This window comes from Alnus glutinosa, chromosome 5 (assembly GCF_958979055.1).
Source record: "Alnus glutinosa chromosome 5, dhAlnGlut1.1, whole genome shotgun sequence".
Lineage (NCBI taxonomy): Eukaryota > Viridiplantae > Streptophyta > Magnoliopsida > Fagales > Betulaceae > Alnus > Alnus glutinosa.
This window is the reverse complement of record NC_084890.1, coordinates 3,508,165-3,526,811: the sequence shown is the minus strand read 5'-3', so window position 1 is coordinate 3,526,811 and position 18,647 is coordinate 3,508,165. Positions and strand designations below refer to the sequence as shown.

At 34.3% G+C, this 18,647-nt stretch overlaps 3 protein-coding genes across 3 annotated transcripts; all 3 read right to left on the bottom strand.

Annotated features, from left to right (window-relative positions):
* Nucleotides 1–550: 550 nt before the first annotated feature.
* Nucleotides 551–4,071, bottom strand: LOC133868366 (cysteine-rich receptor-like protein kinase 25). The gene is made up of 7 exons (XM_062305252.1): nucleotides 3,143–4,071; nucleotides 2,441–2,572; nucleotides 2,213–2,334; nucleotides 1,871–2,081; nucleotides 1,502–1,739; nucleotides 1,076–1,226; nucleotides 551–977 (listed from the first exon to the last, which is right to left on the bottom strand). Exons 1-7 carry the CDS (start codon nucleotides 3,963–3,965, stop codon nucleotides 651–653), a joined length of 2,004 nt encoding a protein of 667 aa, XP_062161236.1. The 5' UTR covers nucleotides 3,966–4,071; the 3' UTR covers nucleotides 551–650.
* Nucleotides 4,072–7,060: 2,989 nt separating this feature from the next.
* LOC133868249 (uncharacterized) lies at nucleotides 7,061–9,282 on the bottom strand. The gene is made up of 4 exons (XM_062305064.1): nucleotides 8,912–9,282; nucleotides 8,373–8,806; nucleotides 7,927–8,258; nucleotides 7,061–7,354 (listed from the first exon to the last, which is right to left on the bottom strand). The coding sequence occupies exons 1-4, from the start codon at nucleotides 9,280–9,282 to the stop codon at nucleotides 7,061–7,063; spliced, it is 1,431 nt and encodes a 476-aa protein (XP_062161048.1).
* Nucleotides 9,283–15,480: 6,198 nt separating this feature from the next.
* LOC133868246 (cysteine-rich receptor-like protein kinase 10) lies at nucleotides 15,481–17,034 on the bottom strand. Its single transcript, XM_062305062.1, has 4 exons — nucleotides 16,726–17,034; nucleotides 16,406–16,643; nucleotides 16,325–16,340; nucleotides 15,481–15,813 (listed from the first exon to the last, which is right to left on the bottom strand). The coding sequence occupies exons 1-4, from the start codon at nucleotides 16,901–16,903 to the stop codon at nucleotides 15,481–15,483; spliced, it is 765 nt and encodes a 254-aa protein (XP_062161046.1). The 5' UTR covers nucleotides 16,904–17,034.
* Nucleotides 17,035–18,647: the final 1,613 nt, after the last annotated feature.

Below are 18,647 nucleotides of genomic sequence, written 5' to 3'. Positions count from 1 at the left end.
ATGATTGATAGTTTAAAAAGTTGTGTATAATGATTGGTATTTTGAAAAGTTGTGTGAAATAATAATTTATTATATATTGATTATTTAATTAAAAATAAATAAATAATTTTTTTTAAAAAAAATAATTGAAATCAAAATTAAAAATTAAAAAAAAAAAAAAAATGAAGCAAGGGTGGCTGCCAGTTGGCAGCCACCCCTTTGGGGGTGGCCGCGCGCCACCCCCAGAGGAGGTCGGGGGAGGCCGCGCGGCCTCCCCCAAGGCTGGCAGCCACCCCTCTGTTTTTTTTTTTTTTTTAATTTCTTTTGTTTTTTTTATTTAAATTATTAATATTAATTTTTTTTATTTTATATTGATTTAAATTATTAATATTAATATTTTTTTAGTCAACTTTTTCTGCGCTGGGTCCCACCAGTAATTTCAAAATTTGGGTCAAAATCCGGGTTTTTGGGCGGGTGGGTGGGTTTTAGAAAAAACCCGGATGGAATAAAATTTCATTTCTAATGCCGAAGACTTTCACAATATCAATTAACAATGTTGTACTCCTCCACAGGAACATTAAGTAGTATTAGCATTCAATATCAACAAATCTTAACATATTTTCTTGAGTTTTGGGCTCTGGATTACTAGGCTGGTAGGTGCTTAAGTCAGACTATCGAGGGTCTAGTTCAGTAATGGAAGCTTCATTAATTGACCATGGCATTGATTTGGTTGTAGATTGATTAGACTTCATATCCTTTATGGGCATGTCTGTTTTACTGTGGAGGAAAAATCCTGGCTGTTGGGGTGATGATAGTGTAACGGAGCCGCTGTTGAGTGTGAGAAGTATGGAAGCCATGGTGGGCCTGTCAGCTGGATCTTCCTGTACACATAAAAAGCCAATCTGGATGCATCTAAGCACTTCATCTCGAGAATAAGAATCTCCCAAACTTTGATCCAACAACTCTAAGGGCCTACCATCCCTCCAACGTATCCAACCCTGCATCAAATTATCACACCATTAATGTCAAGCTTCTCTTCTCTCTACTTGGCATTAAAGATATGAGAAAGAAATTACAATTTTTGTTTCATACTCACATAGGTCACGAGGTCTTCAGCACCATTTGATTCATAAAAACTACTGTTTTTCTTGCCACTGATAACCTCTAGAATTAACACACCAAAACTGTACACATCTAACTTCACAGAAATTTCTCCTCGCATTGCGTACTCTGGAGACATGTAACCGCTGCAAGCCACCACCACAAATATAGTAGTGTCACTTGAAAGGCAACAAATAGTCTTATTAATTAACTTAATTCTAATTGTTAGGGTTGACGAGTTCTTAGCAATAACTACTTTTCCAAAATGATATAATACACAAAATTTGTGCTCACCCACATCAAAGCATACACTTGTTACCTATGTTGTTTGATTTCAGTGATCTATAGGTTAGCTAGGATAAACAATAAATGTACTCCATAGTTTTGATGAAGCAGAGCAGAAGAAAAAATCAAAACTTACTAAGTCCCCACAACTCTACTTGTGTTTCCTTGTGTTTGATCTACTCCAAAAATCCTTGCCATGCCAAAATCTGAAATCTTTGGGTTCATATCCACATCTAGCAATACATTGCTGGCTTTAAGATCACGATGTATAATTCTTAATCGAGAATCTTCATGAAGATATTGAATTCCTCGAGCAATTCCGCCTATTATCTTGTAACGTGTTGACCAATCCAATTCCTCTTGTTTTCTTGGGTCTACAAGTTCATTAGAAAAATTACTCATGCTATATGAACAAAAGATTAGATACAAATGCATATTGATTAGAAATTACTATTATGCAATCATAATGGCCAAGACTAATAGATATATGTTAAAGTGGACATACCAAATAGAAAATAGTCCAGACTTTTGTTGGGCACAAATTCATAGACGAGTATCTTTTCTTCTCCTTCCAAGCAAAATCCCAATAGCCTTGTTAAATTTTTGTGTTGAAGTTTGGCTACTAATACAACTTCATTCTTGAATTGTTCTCCTCCTTGTCCAGAGTTTCTGGATAGCCTCTTGACAGCTATTTCTTGTCCATTGGGAAGTATACCCTGAGAATGGATTTCACCCAACCTTTAGAACAGTTCACTTGGTAAAATTTCTAGAATCCCAATATTAATTAAGCTTGTGAACTCTGAATTATTCATATATATGTATGAGTTAATTAGTTGGTTATGCTTACCTTGTAAACCACACCAAATCCACCTTCACCTAGCTTGTTATCATCTGAGAATTTGTTTGTGGCAGCCTCAATTGTAGCCAAATCAAATTGCAAGGACTCCACAGTTGTCATATCATTTGCATCTACAAAGGTAAGCAGTAAACGTAATTAAGAGATTGCACTACAAGGAGCAGCGTGTGCAGACAAGAGACTTAAAACATCCTAATAACTCATATACTTATTCTTTACCAATTTCTCCTTTGACAGCATTGTACTTCTTTCTCCTAATTAGGAAACAGTATCCCAAAATGAATAGCACCACAGAGCCAGCAATTGGAACAACAATGGCGACTATCGTTGTTGTTGAGATTTTGTCTTTTCCTGCATGCATATCATGATTCAGTCACAGTTCACTGGTCCTCGACCGACAAGAGAAGCTGTTTGTCATAGCATAAATTAAGAACTTAATTCAAATGGTTATGATTCCAATTATCACATCAAGTCGGATTTTGCTCCATCCTTTTACCCTTTTGCTAAGAGAATTTCGCTGCAAGTGATCTACCAAGTGGAGTTCTTAAAATTAACCTTTGATTTAATGGATTAAGATAGATCCCAGCAATTTGGGGCAAATTGTTGAAGATTTCAATCATTTTACAAATTTAATGTTATATATATACATTGTCACATAATAAATATGTTGTCATTTAAATAACAGAACAGGTTTAGACAGTTAAATAGATCAAAACAAAATTCTCATCCTTAAAAGTTACAATTCAATCCTCATCCAGTCATCCTAAAAGAATCAACTCAACAATTATTTACAGGTGTTAATTTAATAAAGCTTCCTAAAGCTTTAAAAGCCTGCTGTCCATGTTGACATTCGATGCATCACTTAATAATTAATAATAATGAAGAATGAAAAGCAGAGAAATGAGTGGTCCAGTACTTCACCTTTTGATCCAGCTACGGAGCCTGGAGGTGAAGGTGCGAGCCCTGGTGCAGGCGCGGGCGCTGTGGATTCATTATAGAACTGGTACAACTCGTACCTAACATTACAACTAGGAAAGAGAACTCTGCCCCCTTGCTTTCCACTACAACACATAGGAAGACGGTTTATAGCTGCCTGAAGACAACTATTGCAGTCGGTGCTGGACAGGTCCGGTGTGCACTGTACAAGGTTGTACAGATTTTGAAAATCGGAAAACTTCACTTCCTTAACCCCAAACTTCTTAACACCGATCGGAAAGTTGGAGGCCTCACGTGCCATTTCGGTCATCGTCGTGTTCAATAGCCGGTTAAACCGGTCCTGTTCGGTGATGTTCTGTGAGTTCAACAAGTAAATTATAGGTCTTACGGCCACGGTGGAGAAGATAGACTCGTTGGAGTAGCGTAACATGCACTCGTCGTACCAGATAACAGCGATCTTTTCCTTTGAACACTTATCGGCGAGCTCTTGGGTTGCGTTGGCCACGCATTTTCGGCAAACTTCAGCACCGACGTCTCCACGGCAGAGGAAGAGACCGTAGACGGGGTTGGAGGAGGTGGTTTGGCCGGCTGTGGTGTTGTAGAATTCGGTGTTGCCGGTGGCGTTGGAGGAAAGGGAAGAGAGGAGGGAGTTGATATTGGAACTGTAGAAGCTATTTTGGGCGAAGGAAGTGTTTGCACAGAAGTGGTAGAGGTAATTTTGGGCAGCTACATGAGTCGTGGTCAGGTTGAGGAAGATAAGCATGGAAAGGAACACGAAGGGAAGAGAAAAGGGATTGAAGGAATGCATTTTGATGAACCAATTTTGCAAGATTTTCGGTATTGTTTTGGTGCGAGTGTATATATGAATGGTGGTTTAGACAAAGAGGAGGACATGATGAGTGCTACTGGTGAAGGCGCAAAGACTTGCCGTGTCGGGGAGTGTGTACGTCTGCGTGATTCAAGTCAACCAACTTTAATTGCTTGTCTCATCTTATTGGGGGATATCAGGGAGAAAGGGAAATATATAGATATTTCATATTATAAAATGAAAATAAAAAAACAAAGATACCCATCTAATTCTAATACAAACAAATAAATGCAAAAGGTTAAGGGGATCACGAATCGATCAGGGTTGTGGAAAGCTAACAAAAGGCGAAAATACAAGGATGGAAGACTTTGAGTGGAATAGTGACGTGACAGCGGCGTTTTCGCCTGAGGATCGAAACGTGCTCAGTGGTCAATGCTCTCTACAATGGTGACGTCATTTCTATGCCCCCTGCGATCCAAATCTAGCTGAAGTTTCAACGTACGGCCAATTCAATAAACCTCTGCAAGACTATTGGCCTCGTTTGCCAAGCACGGGGACGGAACACAGTAGTCAGCATTACTGTTTATATACTTTCTTTTTCTTTTTCTTTTATCATTTTTTATATTTTCTAATATCAATAATATTAAAATATTCTCTTTTTTTTTTATTATTATTCAAATAAAAAAATTTTATTATAGTACAAAACTTTTTTATTTTTTTATACAAATTTTTTTTACTTTATATCACATTATCACTTTTTACTAATTTTAAAATTAACAATTTACAATCTTATGTATATGTCTTTATCAAACAAGTTCATTATTGTCGATCTTTTCGGGCAAAGACTTAAAGCTTGTTTTAGGGGGAGATTTTTTTGTCTGTTTCAAATTCATAGAGCTTTTTTTCATGGATTTGGTGGTCCCACCTTTTCATGGAGTTGGTGGACCTTTATAAATATGGCATGCGCCTGACTATCTGACTTTGTCCAAACCCATGTGCGGTTGTTTGGATTAAAATTATTTGTAATTATTCGTTTGACGAGAATTCAAATAAATAATTATAAAGGATTTTAATTCGTTTAATTTGTTAAAGAAGAAAAATGCTAAAACGAATATTTATATTTTTCTTGTGTTCTAGTCGTTTAAAATTATTGTTAAATTAAAATCTAATAATAATTTCTTACAAGTACAATGATAATTTCAAAAATTACATGAATTTTAAAAAGCCATAAAAAAGATATGGGTGTCTTCATTTTAATATTAATTTTTCTTTTTTTCTTTTTTAGTTTATTATGCAGATAAGAGGGGGGGAATGAGTGGTGACTAGTGAGTGAGGCAGGAAGGGCTTGACTATTCTGTCATTTCTGTGTAAAAAAGAAAAAAAAAAAAAAAAAAAGGTTTAGGTCAATTTCGATAGTAATTAATGTTCTGTTTGTTTCGATGTAAAATATTTTTAATGAAATTAATTTTTTTTAAAATAATATTTTTCGGCGTTCGGCTCGTACGAAAAAATCACTAACGCCATAAAACGGAATCCGGCAACTGTCGCCGAATTCTGGCGGACCAGATCCCAACAAAATTGGCCGGAAGTCGGCCAGTTTGGCCAGATTCAGGCCAATTTTGCCGGAATCTAGCCTAGTTTGGTCGAAATCCAAACAATACAGACAAAATTCGACTACGTTGCGGAATTCCAGCAATCGAATATCAAAATTCTGGGATCTTTAGCGGTAGAGTTGGGTACCAACAAACTTAAATGTCCGGTGGTGGCAGATTCCCATAAACATGCGTGCAAGAATGAAAAGTTTAACTCCAGAAAACGATTACGATTTTCAAAACCATAAATCGTTTTCCAAAAATTAAAGAGGATTTTACGTTCAAACTGAAAATAATTTCTGTTGACCATTATATTCGCCTCCATCAAACACCAAAAAATGCCGAAAACAATTTTCAGAAAACATTTTACGCCGAAACAAACGAAGCATTAATTATTATCTAATTGTCAATGTGTTCTCCAAACTATAACTTGCGTCAATGTCCTCCTAACAAAAATACCCTTCAAAAAATTATAAAATTATTAAAATTATATAAAAACAAAACAAAAATTCTAAAAAATGGAAAATGAAATAAAAAAAAATAAAAACCAATGTTTTCAATTTTTTTTTTTTTGAAAATTTGTTTTTGTTTTTTATAATTTTCAGTTTGGGCCACCCCTTGGATTTTAATTATTATTATTATTATTATTATTTTTAAGTTTTAAAAAAAGAAAGAAATTGAAGGAAAATGTGAGGAGGAAGGAGCCGAACAAACTGAGAACAGAGCATTGGAATTTGAATATTCTAAGATTTCAAGATATTTCTTTGATGCGAATTTCACAGTTTCGAGGTCGGAATTGGCAATAGAATAGAATCAAAAGAGTTTTGACTTTCTCACACGAGGACGTCTCTGTGTACTCGTCCAGTCACAAGACGGTGTTTTCCAACCTCCAATCAGAGTTTTTTTTTTCTCTGGAAAATTCGAACCTAGAATTCTCGGGTTAACAAGATCCATGGATACAATTAATCTCACAAAACTTTAATCTTGGAGAAGCTGTCGACAACATGATTCTGGAAGAGTTCGAGGTCGTGTTTGTGGTTTCTGTCCAAGGACATGTTAACACCGGTGTTTTGCCGGAACAAAGAGAGATAACAGAGCAAAAGAGTTAATTGAAGAAGAAGAAGAAGGGGAAGAAGTCAGAAACAGAATGGTACAATGGCATTTTTGTAATTATAAATAATTACGAAAATGCCATTGTCAAGCAAAATTTCCAGACGATTTCCCGAAATTTTGCTTCACTAAAGTATTACCCATATATATATATATATATAGTCCTTCAATATGTGCGCCCGGTTGTAAAATAAAAGAAAACAAGTCTTAAACAATTAAACTTAACTTCATAATAAATCATAAGTTATAACTGTATACAAAAGTTACATGTCTATAAAATCATATTTAAAAATATTTTTTCTTCCAAATACAAAAGCATTCTAGTTTGCTATAGACATGTACAAAAAAAAAAAAAAATCCAAAAAAGAACTTCATATTTCATTCGAATTGTGCTCAATGTCGACGGTCTTTCAGGGAATAAAACTCATCCATTATCATCTCTGTCATGAAATCCTTAGCAATTTCTTTCTCGATATAAACTATCAAATTATCTGCTAGAAACTCATCTTCCATTCTACTACGCAATCTAGTTTTTACAAGTTTCATGGCAGAAAACGCTCGTTCAGTGGTAGCGGTAGAAACAGGGAGAGTCAGTACCAGACGAATCAACCTATCAATCAAATTATAAATCTTCGATTTTCCTGAAATTGCTAATCCTCTGCACAACTCAGATAAAGTGGACATATTCTGAAAATATGAATGTTTTGGCATATCAAGCCTATAATGATCCAATTGAAATCTCAAAATGATTTTCTCTTGCTCAGTAAAATCTTGAGGATAGAACTTCTCAACTAAGCTGCATATATCATCGATTTTAAATGATTTGTATGCATCTTGAGGGCTTAAAGCGGCACTAAGACGAAAAAATTCCACTGCATGGTCACTAAATCTATTATCCAATTCTTGCAATTGAAAGTCTATTGCAGCAACAAATACATCAATTCTAAAATGATGCTCCATTGTCATGGAAGATTCTTCATTTTGGTGACATGATCTACCTCGAGCTCTAGTGTAACGAGCATTCATATCAGGAACATCAATTTCATTTTTTTTTCACAAAATGATTTAACAGTATCAAGAAAAGGCTCCCACTTTTCATTTCTCAAATTCTGAAGAAGTGATTTTGTAGTTGAAACCACTTTCATGGCATTTAAAATGTCTTGAGAATTTTGTTGCAAAGCTTGACAAAGACAATGAGTAAATCCTATAATCTCTTTCATCAAATGGAAGATAAAAACAAATTCAAAGGATGTTAATACCATATAAGCCGCTTCAGCATCACCGCGTTGAGAATAGTTGGTTCCCTCCTTTGAGATTGTGTCAATAACTGAACAACTTGCACGAAACATTTTTATCAAGCTACAAACAGAATTAAAATGAGAAGACCATCGAGTATCTCCAGGTCGTTGCAAAGTACCAATTTGGTTTGCCCCCCTTCCAATCTCAATTTCATTAGAAGCAATCATACTTTCAATCTCAGCAACTTGAGCAGATTGCAATTCATCATTGCGGTTTGAAGAACCAACAACAATGTTGATAATAAAATTCAAATTCTCAAAGAACTGATGAACAGATTTTGCTTCTCTAGATGCTGCAACCAAAGCTAATTGTAGCTTATGAGCAAAGCAATGCACATAATATGCATATGGACATTCTCTAAGAAATAAAGCTTGTAGCCCATTTCATTCACCACGCATATTACTACCTACATCATATCCCTGACCTCGAACATTCTGAATTTTGAGGTCGTTACAAGAAAGGACATCACATATCTTCTTTTTTAAAGTTAATGCAGTAGTATCTTTGACATGGACAATATAAAAGAGTCTCTCTCGAATAAAACCATCTTTATCAACAAATCTCAAAATGATTGCCATTTGCTCCCTTTTTGACTCATCCCGAGCTTCATCAACAAGAATGCAAAATTTAACATCCTCAATTTCTTTGCGAATCACATTTTGCACTTTAGTTGCAAAGATATGCAAAATTTCTTTTTGAATTTGGGGTGATGTATATTTGGCATTCCGTGGAGCATTTGTCAACACAACTCCATCAACTTTATCATTAAAAGTTGCTAAAAACTTTATCAATTTAATGAAGTTACCTTGATTTTTTGAGTCGGAGCTTTCATCATGACCTCTGAATGCACATGCTTGGAATGCTAGCCATCGAACACTATCTATTGAGGTTTTGAGCCGCAATCGATTATTCTCTATTTATTGTGATGACTGTTTTTCAATCAACTTGCCAATATGCCGTGAATAATTCTTCAAATCTTCACAACATTTCACAGCAATTTTATGTGCTGAATTTGGATCTGTCCCCACATGCCCCAGTAAAGGACAATTAATTCCATTGTTCACATTTTTCCAATTCGTAAAACCTTTCACTGTAAATGCATCTGATCCTGGACGGCCAGTTGATTTCTTAGCAAAAATATAACATGGATGACAAAAGATAGCATCCTTTGATTCCGAATACTTCAACCAAGTTGAGTATGTCTGAAACCAAGAAGCTTGAAATCGACGACGATGATTCTCCGGTCCTGAAACTGGGTATTCTGTAGGTTTAAGAATAGGTTGACATGGGTCAGCTCTAAGATAAGCACGTCGCATTTCATCTTGTAAGTTTACAGGAATTTCTCATATTTGCGGACGTTTTCCTAGATCACGTTGCAAAGAGGTGGCATTAATTTCTTCAGGAAGGATTCTTGGACATTTGGAAGGCCGCTCATCAATTACTAAAGCATTAAGATCCGTTGCTAACGATCTATTTAAAGGTGTATCACTATTAACCTCTGAATGACTCGCATATTTTTTTCTTAAAGAAATAATCGATTGTTTTTGGTCTGCTCATATTTTTTTAAGCTGTAAGAAAAATTTATAGTTTAATAAATTAACCAAAAAGTACCTAGAAATATAAGATTTTTATTAGAATTTTTTTACTTATAATAGTTCTTATTGGCATTAACAACCAAAATAGCAACGCAAAATTAACTAAATCAAAAAACCCATCAAATGAGAAGATGAAAAAAAATTCAATAATTAAAGCAACTATTAAAAATCTTAATCTAGCCAAAATAGTAAACAAAAAAAAAAATATAAACTACTTGACAAATAAACTAAATACAATTAATAGGGTACGAGAAAAATGAGTACCTTTCAGTGAAGCAATGTTATCTTGAGCTTAAGGAGTTTCTTAAAAACAAATCAAAGACAATAATGTGCTAATTGAATGCTGCAAACCAATAATAATAATAAAAAAATTAGAAAAATAAATTATGGAACACAATAAAAGAAAAAAAGGCATACTTAATTTTTATTTTTTTTGTATTTATTTTGTAAGCTTCTTAAGAATTTTATCTAGACTAAATACTGAAAAAAAAAAAAACAAATTAAATAATAAAAACAAATATAAAAAAAAATTTATCATTCAAAGATAAATATTAACAAAGCATTTTTGATTAATTGATTATTTTCTTACATTAATCACATAATCATATTTGAAATTTTAATAATTTGATTCCTAAAAAAAAAAAAAAAATCTCAAATCTAAAATCAAAACGTTCCAGAACTTCTAACAAGTTCATTGGTCTCTTTTGAAAAGAATGAATCTTTTCATCAAAAAAAAAAAAAAGAAAACTTCCACCACATGTCCACAACAAACAAAATACATTACCATTTGGCATTTACCACATTTCTCAATTCTCTCCCGGTTTCCCCAGTCCCCACGGTCCCACCCACGGTCCCACCCACGGTCTGATAGTCCCACATGGCCACACATCAAAACATTGAAGTCAAAGTAGGTTTTTAGTTTTTCTGATTCACACTTTCTAGGACCTTCTAAGTTCTATCCTGCTGGCTTCCACAAATGACAATATTCCTAATTTCATTATCCTCAATTTTATTTCTCCCCTCACGCCTCCCTCAAAGTCTCAGACTCTCAGCCTCAGTATCAATCAAAAAAATTCGTCATCTCACGCCTCTCTCAAACACAGGCTACACAACATAGAAAAAAAATGGCATAGAGCAGATAACTCACGTTCAGTGTCTCACTGTGACAGAAGCCAGTGTCTCGAGGCTAGATGGACAGCCTGGGCCGGACGCTGGTGGTGGTGCGATGCAGTGTTTGGTGTGTGGAAGACGGTGGATGCACAGCCTCTCAGATCTCAGTTCTCTCCCCTCTGACCTCTCGGTATTTTCAGGACTGAACTACATCATTTTTTTTTTTCTTAGGAGTTTGGGTGATACTTGACAGAGAGTTAGTGGGGAAAATTTGAGTGTGTTGAAAACTGAAAAGCAGATGAATTTGCCCCCTTTTCTCTTTGTGAAGTATGGATTTTTTTTATTGACATTTCAGTGATTTCATTTGCCGTATGGAGAGGATTTGATTGCTATCTCATGTGTGCGGCGTCTGCTGATATTATTATTTTTTTTCCTAGGACCTATCTGCTGCGCACTGCGTAGCTGTGGTTGTTTTTTTTTTTTTTTTATTTTTTGTTTTTTTTTTTTTTAAAAAAAAGATTTAAGTGCCTGAAATACAACACTGAGGTTTGAGGATAATTTTTTTTTTTTTTTTTTAAGAAAAAAAATTAGGGGGGGTTGAATTATTTTTTGCAGGGGCATTAGTGTATTAACCCAAAAAAAAAAAAAAAAAAAATTTAGAATTCAATTTTTTTTTTTTGGGGGGGGGGGGGGGGGGGGCATGGCCTCCCACCCTCCAACGTGCCTCCGCCCCTACGTGATGGAGCTTCGACGAAGAGCATTGTTGGAGAGAGATAAAAAAATGAAAAGGGGAAGAAGAAAGTGTAGGTAAAGAATGAGAAAGTAATAAAAAAGAAAAAAGAATGAATCCGTGTAAAGTGTCACGCCGCCTGTGGCGTCACAAATGAAAACTAAATCTATTTTGCATCTCATATACATATAATCCGATGGAGCAGCTTTTTAGTGTTTTGCTTAGCTACGTTAACTAAAAGAATGAAATAACAACTCTACAGTGAGTACTCTTAGCATACGAGTAAGACTTAAAATGCTTGAGCTTTAAAACGAAAATAAATTTGAGCCACAACATTTAAATTTTAAATCCAACAGTTGTTTTTTAAATGAATATGGTTCAAGCATTTTAAATCCTCTCTCTCAAATAAAAAAAGTTATAAAAAAAAAAAAAAAATAGAAGATAAGGTTGAAGCATTTTATGGTCAGTTTTCTAGCATGATAGAGACATTTGTCCAACCGTCATAGATATGGAATAAAATCCTCCCCAATTCACTAACAGATTTAACCATATATATGCAGCCACATAATGTATATATTATCATATTATTTAAAAAATTTAATTGACGTAATACTATATACACTATTAAATTTAATAAAATAATTTATTTTTACTTGAAACGAAGAATATCTTGGCAATGCGAAGCCACATTAGGGCCAATGGGAGCTGTGGCCCCTAGAAAATATTTAAAAAAAAATTAAGGGAAATTTTGTACGTGGCCCCTGCATACTAGCTAGTCAATTTTTTTTTTAATAAAAAAAGAAAGAATTTTTTTTAAGAAAGTTTATGCTGCTCATGAACCATTTTCTTTTATGGTGAGTTATATTATTTTGGTTGCATTAAGTAGTATTTGCTACTTAGAGTTAGAGAATAATATAAGATAAATGTAAAATTAGTTTCTAGAAAATTTCAAGAAATATAAGTACAAAGAAAAGCTGGGTAGTAATGCTAGATACTATATTTTTATTCTACAATGATGACATAATAGCATAAACCAACACTTAAATAGATATTTTTTTAATAAGGATTGACCAATGGTTAATTTATTACATATATATATATGATTTATAGCATGATTATTTCCATTTAGACTATTATATATATGTTTGTTTATATTTTATGATTATTCATTTGTTGTTTATTAACCTTGATTATTTCTTATGGGGTTGTAATTTAATTTAAAAATTTAAGTCCATAGATCATATCGAAATTAAAAACTATCAATTCAAGAAAAAGAAGTTGACATCGTTGAATTTTTTACTGACGAAACTCTAAATCTAGAAGAAAGTTCTCTTAAATCTTTAAGGGTTGAAGCCAAAAAACATCCTTCTAAATTTTTGACTCCACCATTGTATCCGGGTTCTTTATTTGTAGGATTAATAAGAGTTATTCTATTGTCTAAGAACCAGAAAGAAGCTTTGAATCAATATGTTGATAAATATATACTGATCGAGCTCCAAAAAGAATTTGGAATTGGAAAAAAGTGAGTGCTTTGAGGAAGGCATTATTTGATCTAGATCAATAATTCATATTAAACTCCAAAAGGAGGTAAGAATTTTGAAGATAATATTTATGTAATATAGTGGTAGTTGTTTTCAAGTCATGAAATATATATTTGCCTAACATATACAACCAAACCACAATAATATAAAAATGCACCAACTATGAGCATTTTCTCTGATACGGACAAGGCACAAGAAAGCAACCAATTAGAACAAATGCCCTTTAAATCGTGGATTTGACTTTTCTTCCGCCTTAATAATCTAATAATCTGAAGACATTCATTAACTTTTGGCCATTTTTCCTTTGAAAAGACGAGCTATTTATTTATTTAGATTATCTTCTTACTAAGGATTGCATCATGACCAACCACAATATAATGAGAAAACACATTAAATTAGCTTCCAATACTTTTATCCTTTTGACTGGTCGCTGCTATCAAATAATTCTTTTTATTTTTAATTTAATTAAATAACTCCTTATATTTTGAGTTGATACCAAATAAATATTCCCTTTCATATTAGTCAATTTTTTAACAAAATATTCCTGAAGTTTTAATTATATCTCATAAAAAAAAAAAAAAAAAGTATCCGCCTTTTTAAATTTGTGAGATGATAGAGCCACGCTCGCGAAGAGAGAGAGATCAACTCCCCCCATGGAGGGTGGAGCCGATGCCATGGAGGGCGATTCATCCCCTCTGTTGGGTCAAAAATCATATGGCATATCAATCAGACAAACCCATTGGGTTACATGTTTTTTTTTTTTTTTTTTTGTCTTTTTCTTTCTTTCTTTCCAATCTTTTTTAAATGCCTATAGGAAACTATTTGATAAGATTGAAAGAGTAATACTAAAAGAGAAATGATACTTACACATCACATTCACACAAGACATATTGGAATGGGGCTCACACACTGGATCCCAACCCAATATGTCTTATGTGAGTGTAGTTGTTGTGTATAAGAAGTGTAAATATCATTTTCCATGCTAAAAATTATATTTTTGTCTTGTAATGCTAATGTGTCAATCTCAATTAATGACTGATTTAAAGATTCGTTAAGACTGTCATGTTAGCATTTTAATAATTTAAATAAAAATATGGTTTCTGGCATTACTAAAATTGAAAATAAATTAAACTATTTGATATAGATCGAAATATAAGGAAAATAATTACGTTTGTTTGTTTGTTTTTTTTTTTTTGTTCTAGTAAATAAGATAGAGGTGATTCCAAGTCCTAAATGTCTTCTTGAACTTCCAAGCCATAAATATTTACACTCTGGCAGTCAGTTAGGGGTAGCAAAAACCTGCATACCCGCAGGACCCGCCCCGCCCCGCAAAACACGGGTTTTAAGTGTTTTTTGGCAGGTGCGGGTTGAGTTTTGCCCAACCCGTGCGGGGCGGGGCGGGGCGTGGGTTGGGGTTTTAAAAAACCCCGGGGACCTGCCCCGCCCCACCCCACAAGAAAAAAAAAAAAAAAAAAATTTCTAAAATATACCCTCAGTCCCTCACAATCGCACACCTCACTGCCTCACTTTCATCTTTTCTAGAATCTTCATCTTTTCTAACCCTAGCGCCGCTCGGAGGCTTCACTCGTGTTCGTCGACCATGGCGATCCAGCTCACTAAAACAACCGCAACATCTCCGAGTTCACGGTCTCTGATCCGGAGATCGACGGCAGGGGTGGCCTTTGGTGGGTCCAGACCTAGGTAAGCCTCCTCCTCCTCCTCTTCTTCTTCATCAACATCGATCATCAACTTCATCGTCGACCACAGAAATAGCGTTAAAATTTAGGCTTGGTGAATGTTTACAGGGTTTGATCAATGGCGGAGGAAAAGTTGAATACGGAAGTTTCTGTTGAAGAAAATGGGACTGCGGAGCCTGTGAATGGCAAGGAAGAGGCCTCCGAGCCTTCTTCGACCTTGGAAAAAGATGAAGATGAGGGGAAAAAAGAGGAAGACGAGGGAAAAAGGTGATGGTTTATTGTTAGATGATTCATTGGCTTTCTTCTTCTTCGTATGCTTGTTGTTGCTTGTGATTATATTTAGCTGTTTTTTGTGTTACTTGTGGACATTGAACTGGGTGAGGAAGTGGGTCTGTGAGTCACTAGTTCAACCAGTCGATTACAAGTTGGACAAGGTATTATAAAAGAAAAAGATACTGTTATTAAATAAAGCTTATATGATATGGATTAGATGATTAATGGTTGTTCTTGTGTTCTTCTCAGTTTGTCACAAATTTTGGTCTGGTGTGTGACCTTCATGGGTGTGATTTGGGTAGATCAGAAACTGTATAGAATTCCCGCGAATCCCCGTCCCGTGCATCCCCTCCCCATCCCCAATCGCCCTGCACGAATGCAAGGAAATTTTAGCGGGGTGCAGGGCCAAAAAAGGGGCATCCCCGCGCAACCCCCCCCCCCCCCCCCCCCCCCCCCCCGGCCCCATGATCAGCCCTATAATCAATTTTCTTATTTTTATTGTACAAAATCTAATGTCCACCATTATTTGCACAGTACTTGGCAGGCAGCTTGGATTCCTTTACACTAACTAACGTGGGTGTGGTTCGGGAACGGATACTTCATCGATAGACCATGGCATTGACATGCTAAGAGACTGACCAGACGCCATATCCTTTGCAGGCATGTTCGGGTCTGCTTTAGTGAGAAGGAAAAACGCCGGCTGTTCAATGGATTCTAGAGTGACAGAGTAGCTATTGAGTGTGTGCAGAATTGATGCCATGGTTGGTCTGTCAGCTGCATCTTTCTGAACACATAACAACCCAATTTGGATGCATCTCAAGACTTCCTCTCTCGAATAAGAATCTCCCAAAGCTGGATCCAACAATTCCAAGGGCCTTCCATCCCTCCAACGTATCCATGCCTGCAAATTTTATCAAGCAATATTAGGTGATGATATTGGCATTAATTAAGAAAGGGAAACAAATTGGGCTCTAGTTACTTTACACTCACATGAAGAGGTCATCAGCACTTTCCGATTCAAAGTTATTATTCTTCTTGCCACCGATAATTTCTAAGACTAAGACACCAAAACTATACACATCAGACTTCTCAGAAAATTCTCCGTGTATTGCGTATTCTGGAGACATGTAACCACCGGAAGCCAACACAAAAATAGAAAAACAAAACAATCTTAGCTACAAGGAAAATGCACATGAAGTACTATATAATTTTTACTACAATTTTTATACAAACTAATGGGGCAATTTGATGAAATAATTAAGAATGTGTGGTTAACAAATCAACTACTAATTCACTAAATTGAGAAGTTATATTTTTTGCTTAATCATTTTATCAATTATGGACTACCACATTATTTTGTTCAAAAGAGAAAAAAGAAAAAAACTTGTAGTAAAAGCCGTAATACCACTAACAGCGCTCCATATGGCACTTGAGTGAATTCAGAAATTTTGATGATACAAAACATAGAAGAAAAAAAAAAACTTAGAACTTACTATGTCCCCACAATTTTACTTGTGTCTCCTTGACTTTGATCAACTTCAAGAATCCTTGCCATGCCAAAATCCGAAATTTTTGGGTTCATTTTTGCATCTAGCAATATACTGCTAGCTTTTAGGTCATGATGTATAATTTTAAGTTGAGAATTTTCGTGAAGATATTTAATTCCTCGGGCAATCCCTCCTATTATCTTGTAACGTCTTGACCAATCCAATTGTGCTTGTTTTTTTGGATCTACAAATTCATCAAAAGAAAATATTCAAAAAAGTAGATGCAGATGTAAAAGACCATTGGAGGAATGTTCAGATGGACAGACCATATAGAAATTTGTCAAGGCTTTTATTGGAGACAAATTCATAGATGAGCATCTTATCTTCTCCTACCAAGCAGAATCCCATCAACTTTGCTAAATTTTTGTGTTGAAGTTTAGCTGCCACTAAAACCTCATTCTTAAATTGCTCTGCATCTTGTCCAGATTTCCTCCATAACCTCATCACAGCTATTTCTTGTCCATTAGGAAGTGTACCCTGACAATGTATGTCATTAACCAGCTTTAGAGCTCCCAAAATCGTAATTCCAAAAGCTTTTCAAAATTCTAAATTTGTTCAAGTTTAAATGCAATGAATTTGCTAAATATATGTAACGACCTAGGGAAAAACGCTAGCCACATCTGCGCTAACACCCCAAAAGAACTAGTCAATTTGAAGTTTCCTTAGAATCCATTATAAAGTCCAGTTTTACCTAGTAACTAGGCAATGTGGAACTTAGCACTCATGAATATCTATGTAAACTACTCACTTTATGTGAATTATTCATCTCTTCTCAATATGGGACCGAGGTAAAATAATTTATTTCTACGCTTCAAAAATCTGGTCAAGATGATTATATTTAAAGTGAAATTGTGAAAAAAGAGGAAGAAGATTCCGGTCAGAGTTGTGGAAAATTTGATATATAAATGAATGAATAGGAGAAGAAGGTCAAGATCACTATCCTATTACTTATCGATGGGCCTGAAATTCAGACCGGTGACCCAAGCGTGAGAATTTTGGTTCATGATTTTAAAATTATTATCGGGTTCGATATTTATTTTTATTTTATTTTATTTTTAACATGTCCATATAAGAGTGGAGATGAAAGATTCAAACTAGTGACCTCCGTCTTATGAGGTGTAATATACAGCCGATTAAGCTATTCCTTAGAAACATATATTAATTTTTATTAGATTTTAAACGTAATTTTAAAAATTACCCAAATGTATGGAAAAATAAGAAGGTATGTAGCATTATTTTTGTCCAGCAATCATTTCCCCCCTCCTTTTTTTTTTTTTTTTTTTTTTTTAAAATTTTTTTTTGGCAAGATGCTTTAGATTTGACCATTCTTTTTATATAATCATTTATGTGGTAGTTCATAAAGGGATAAAATAATTAAGAGTATATAATAAATCAATTTTTTTAAAATTTTTTAAATTATTTTACTGATTATATAAAAATTTTATAGTAAAAAATATAATAACCGTAATACGGTAGTACCACTCTTTTTCGTTTTATTATTTAAATAATATTTCACTTATATCTGTCTGGTCAGAATTTAGTAGGAATTGTCAACATGTACGTCAAGTTGCACTCAGTCCACATCGATATAATAATAATAGTTGATTTTGATTTACAGGGCTAATATATAATAAGAGAAATTACATATTACCCAAGAAAGTATATTTTATCTAATATTATTCACAATCGTAGGTTGCTTGGTCCCTTCGGCCTTGGGACTTCGCTAGATTGAATAGTAGAGAGTTTAAAGGCCTTATTTCGAAGCCCACTCTAACTTGGATTTGTTTTCAAAAATTCTAAAACCCTTGCAAAGTTGGACTTTTGGCCTGCTGTTTTGGGCTAGTTTTGCAATCGTGTGTGTTTGGCAAAGATTTTTTGGGTGATTTTTTTTTTTTTTTTTTTTTTTTTTTTTTTTTTTTTTTTTTTTTAGAGTTGTAGGAAGAAATGATTGATGTGATATAAAGTTATATATATATATATATAAAAGGAAAAATGCAAATTTTTGTTTTGTAATGATTTTTTTGTTTAAAAAGTAATAAAAAATGATTTATTTGATATAAAAAGTAAAAAAAATTGAAATATTTTAAAGTTGATTTTTTTTAAGAGAAAAGTGGGGGTGGAAAAATTTCAAATGAAATTAATACTATTTATTTTATGGTCAGGCTTAAAGTTAATGTATCTAATGGTG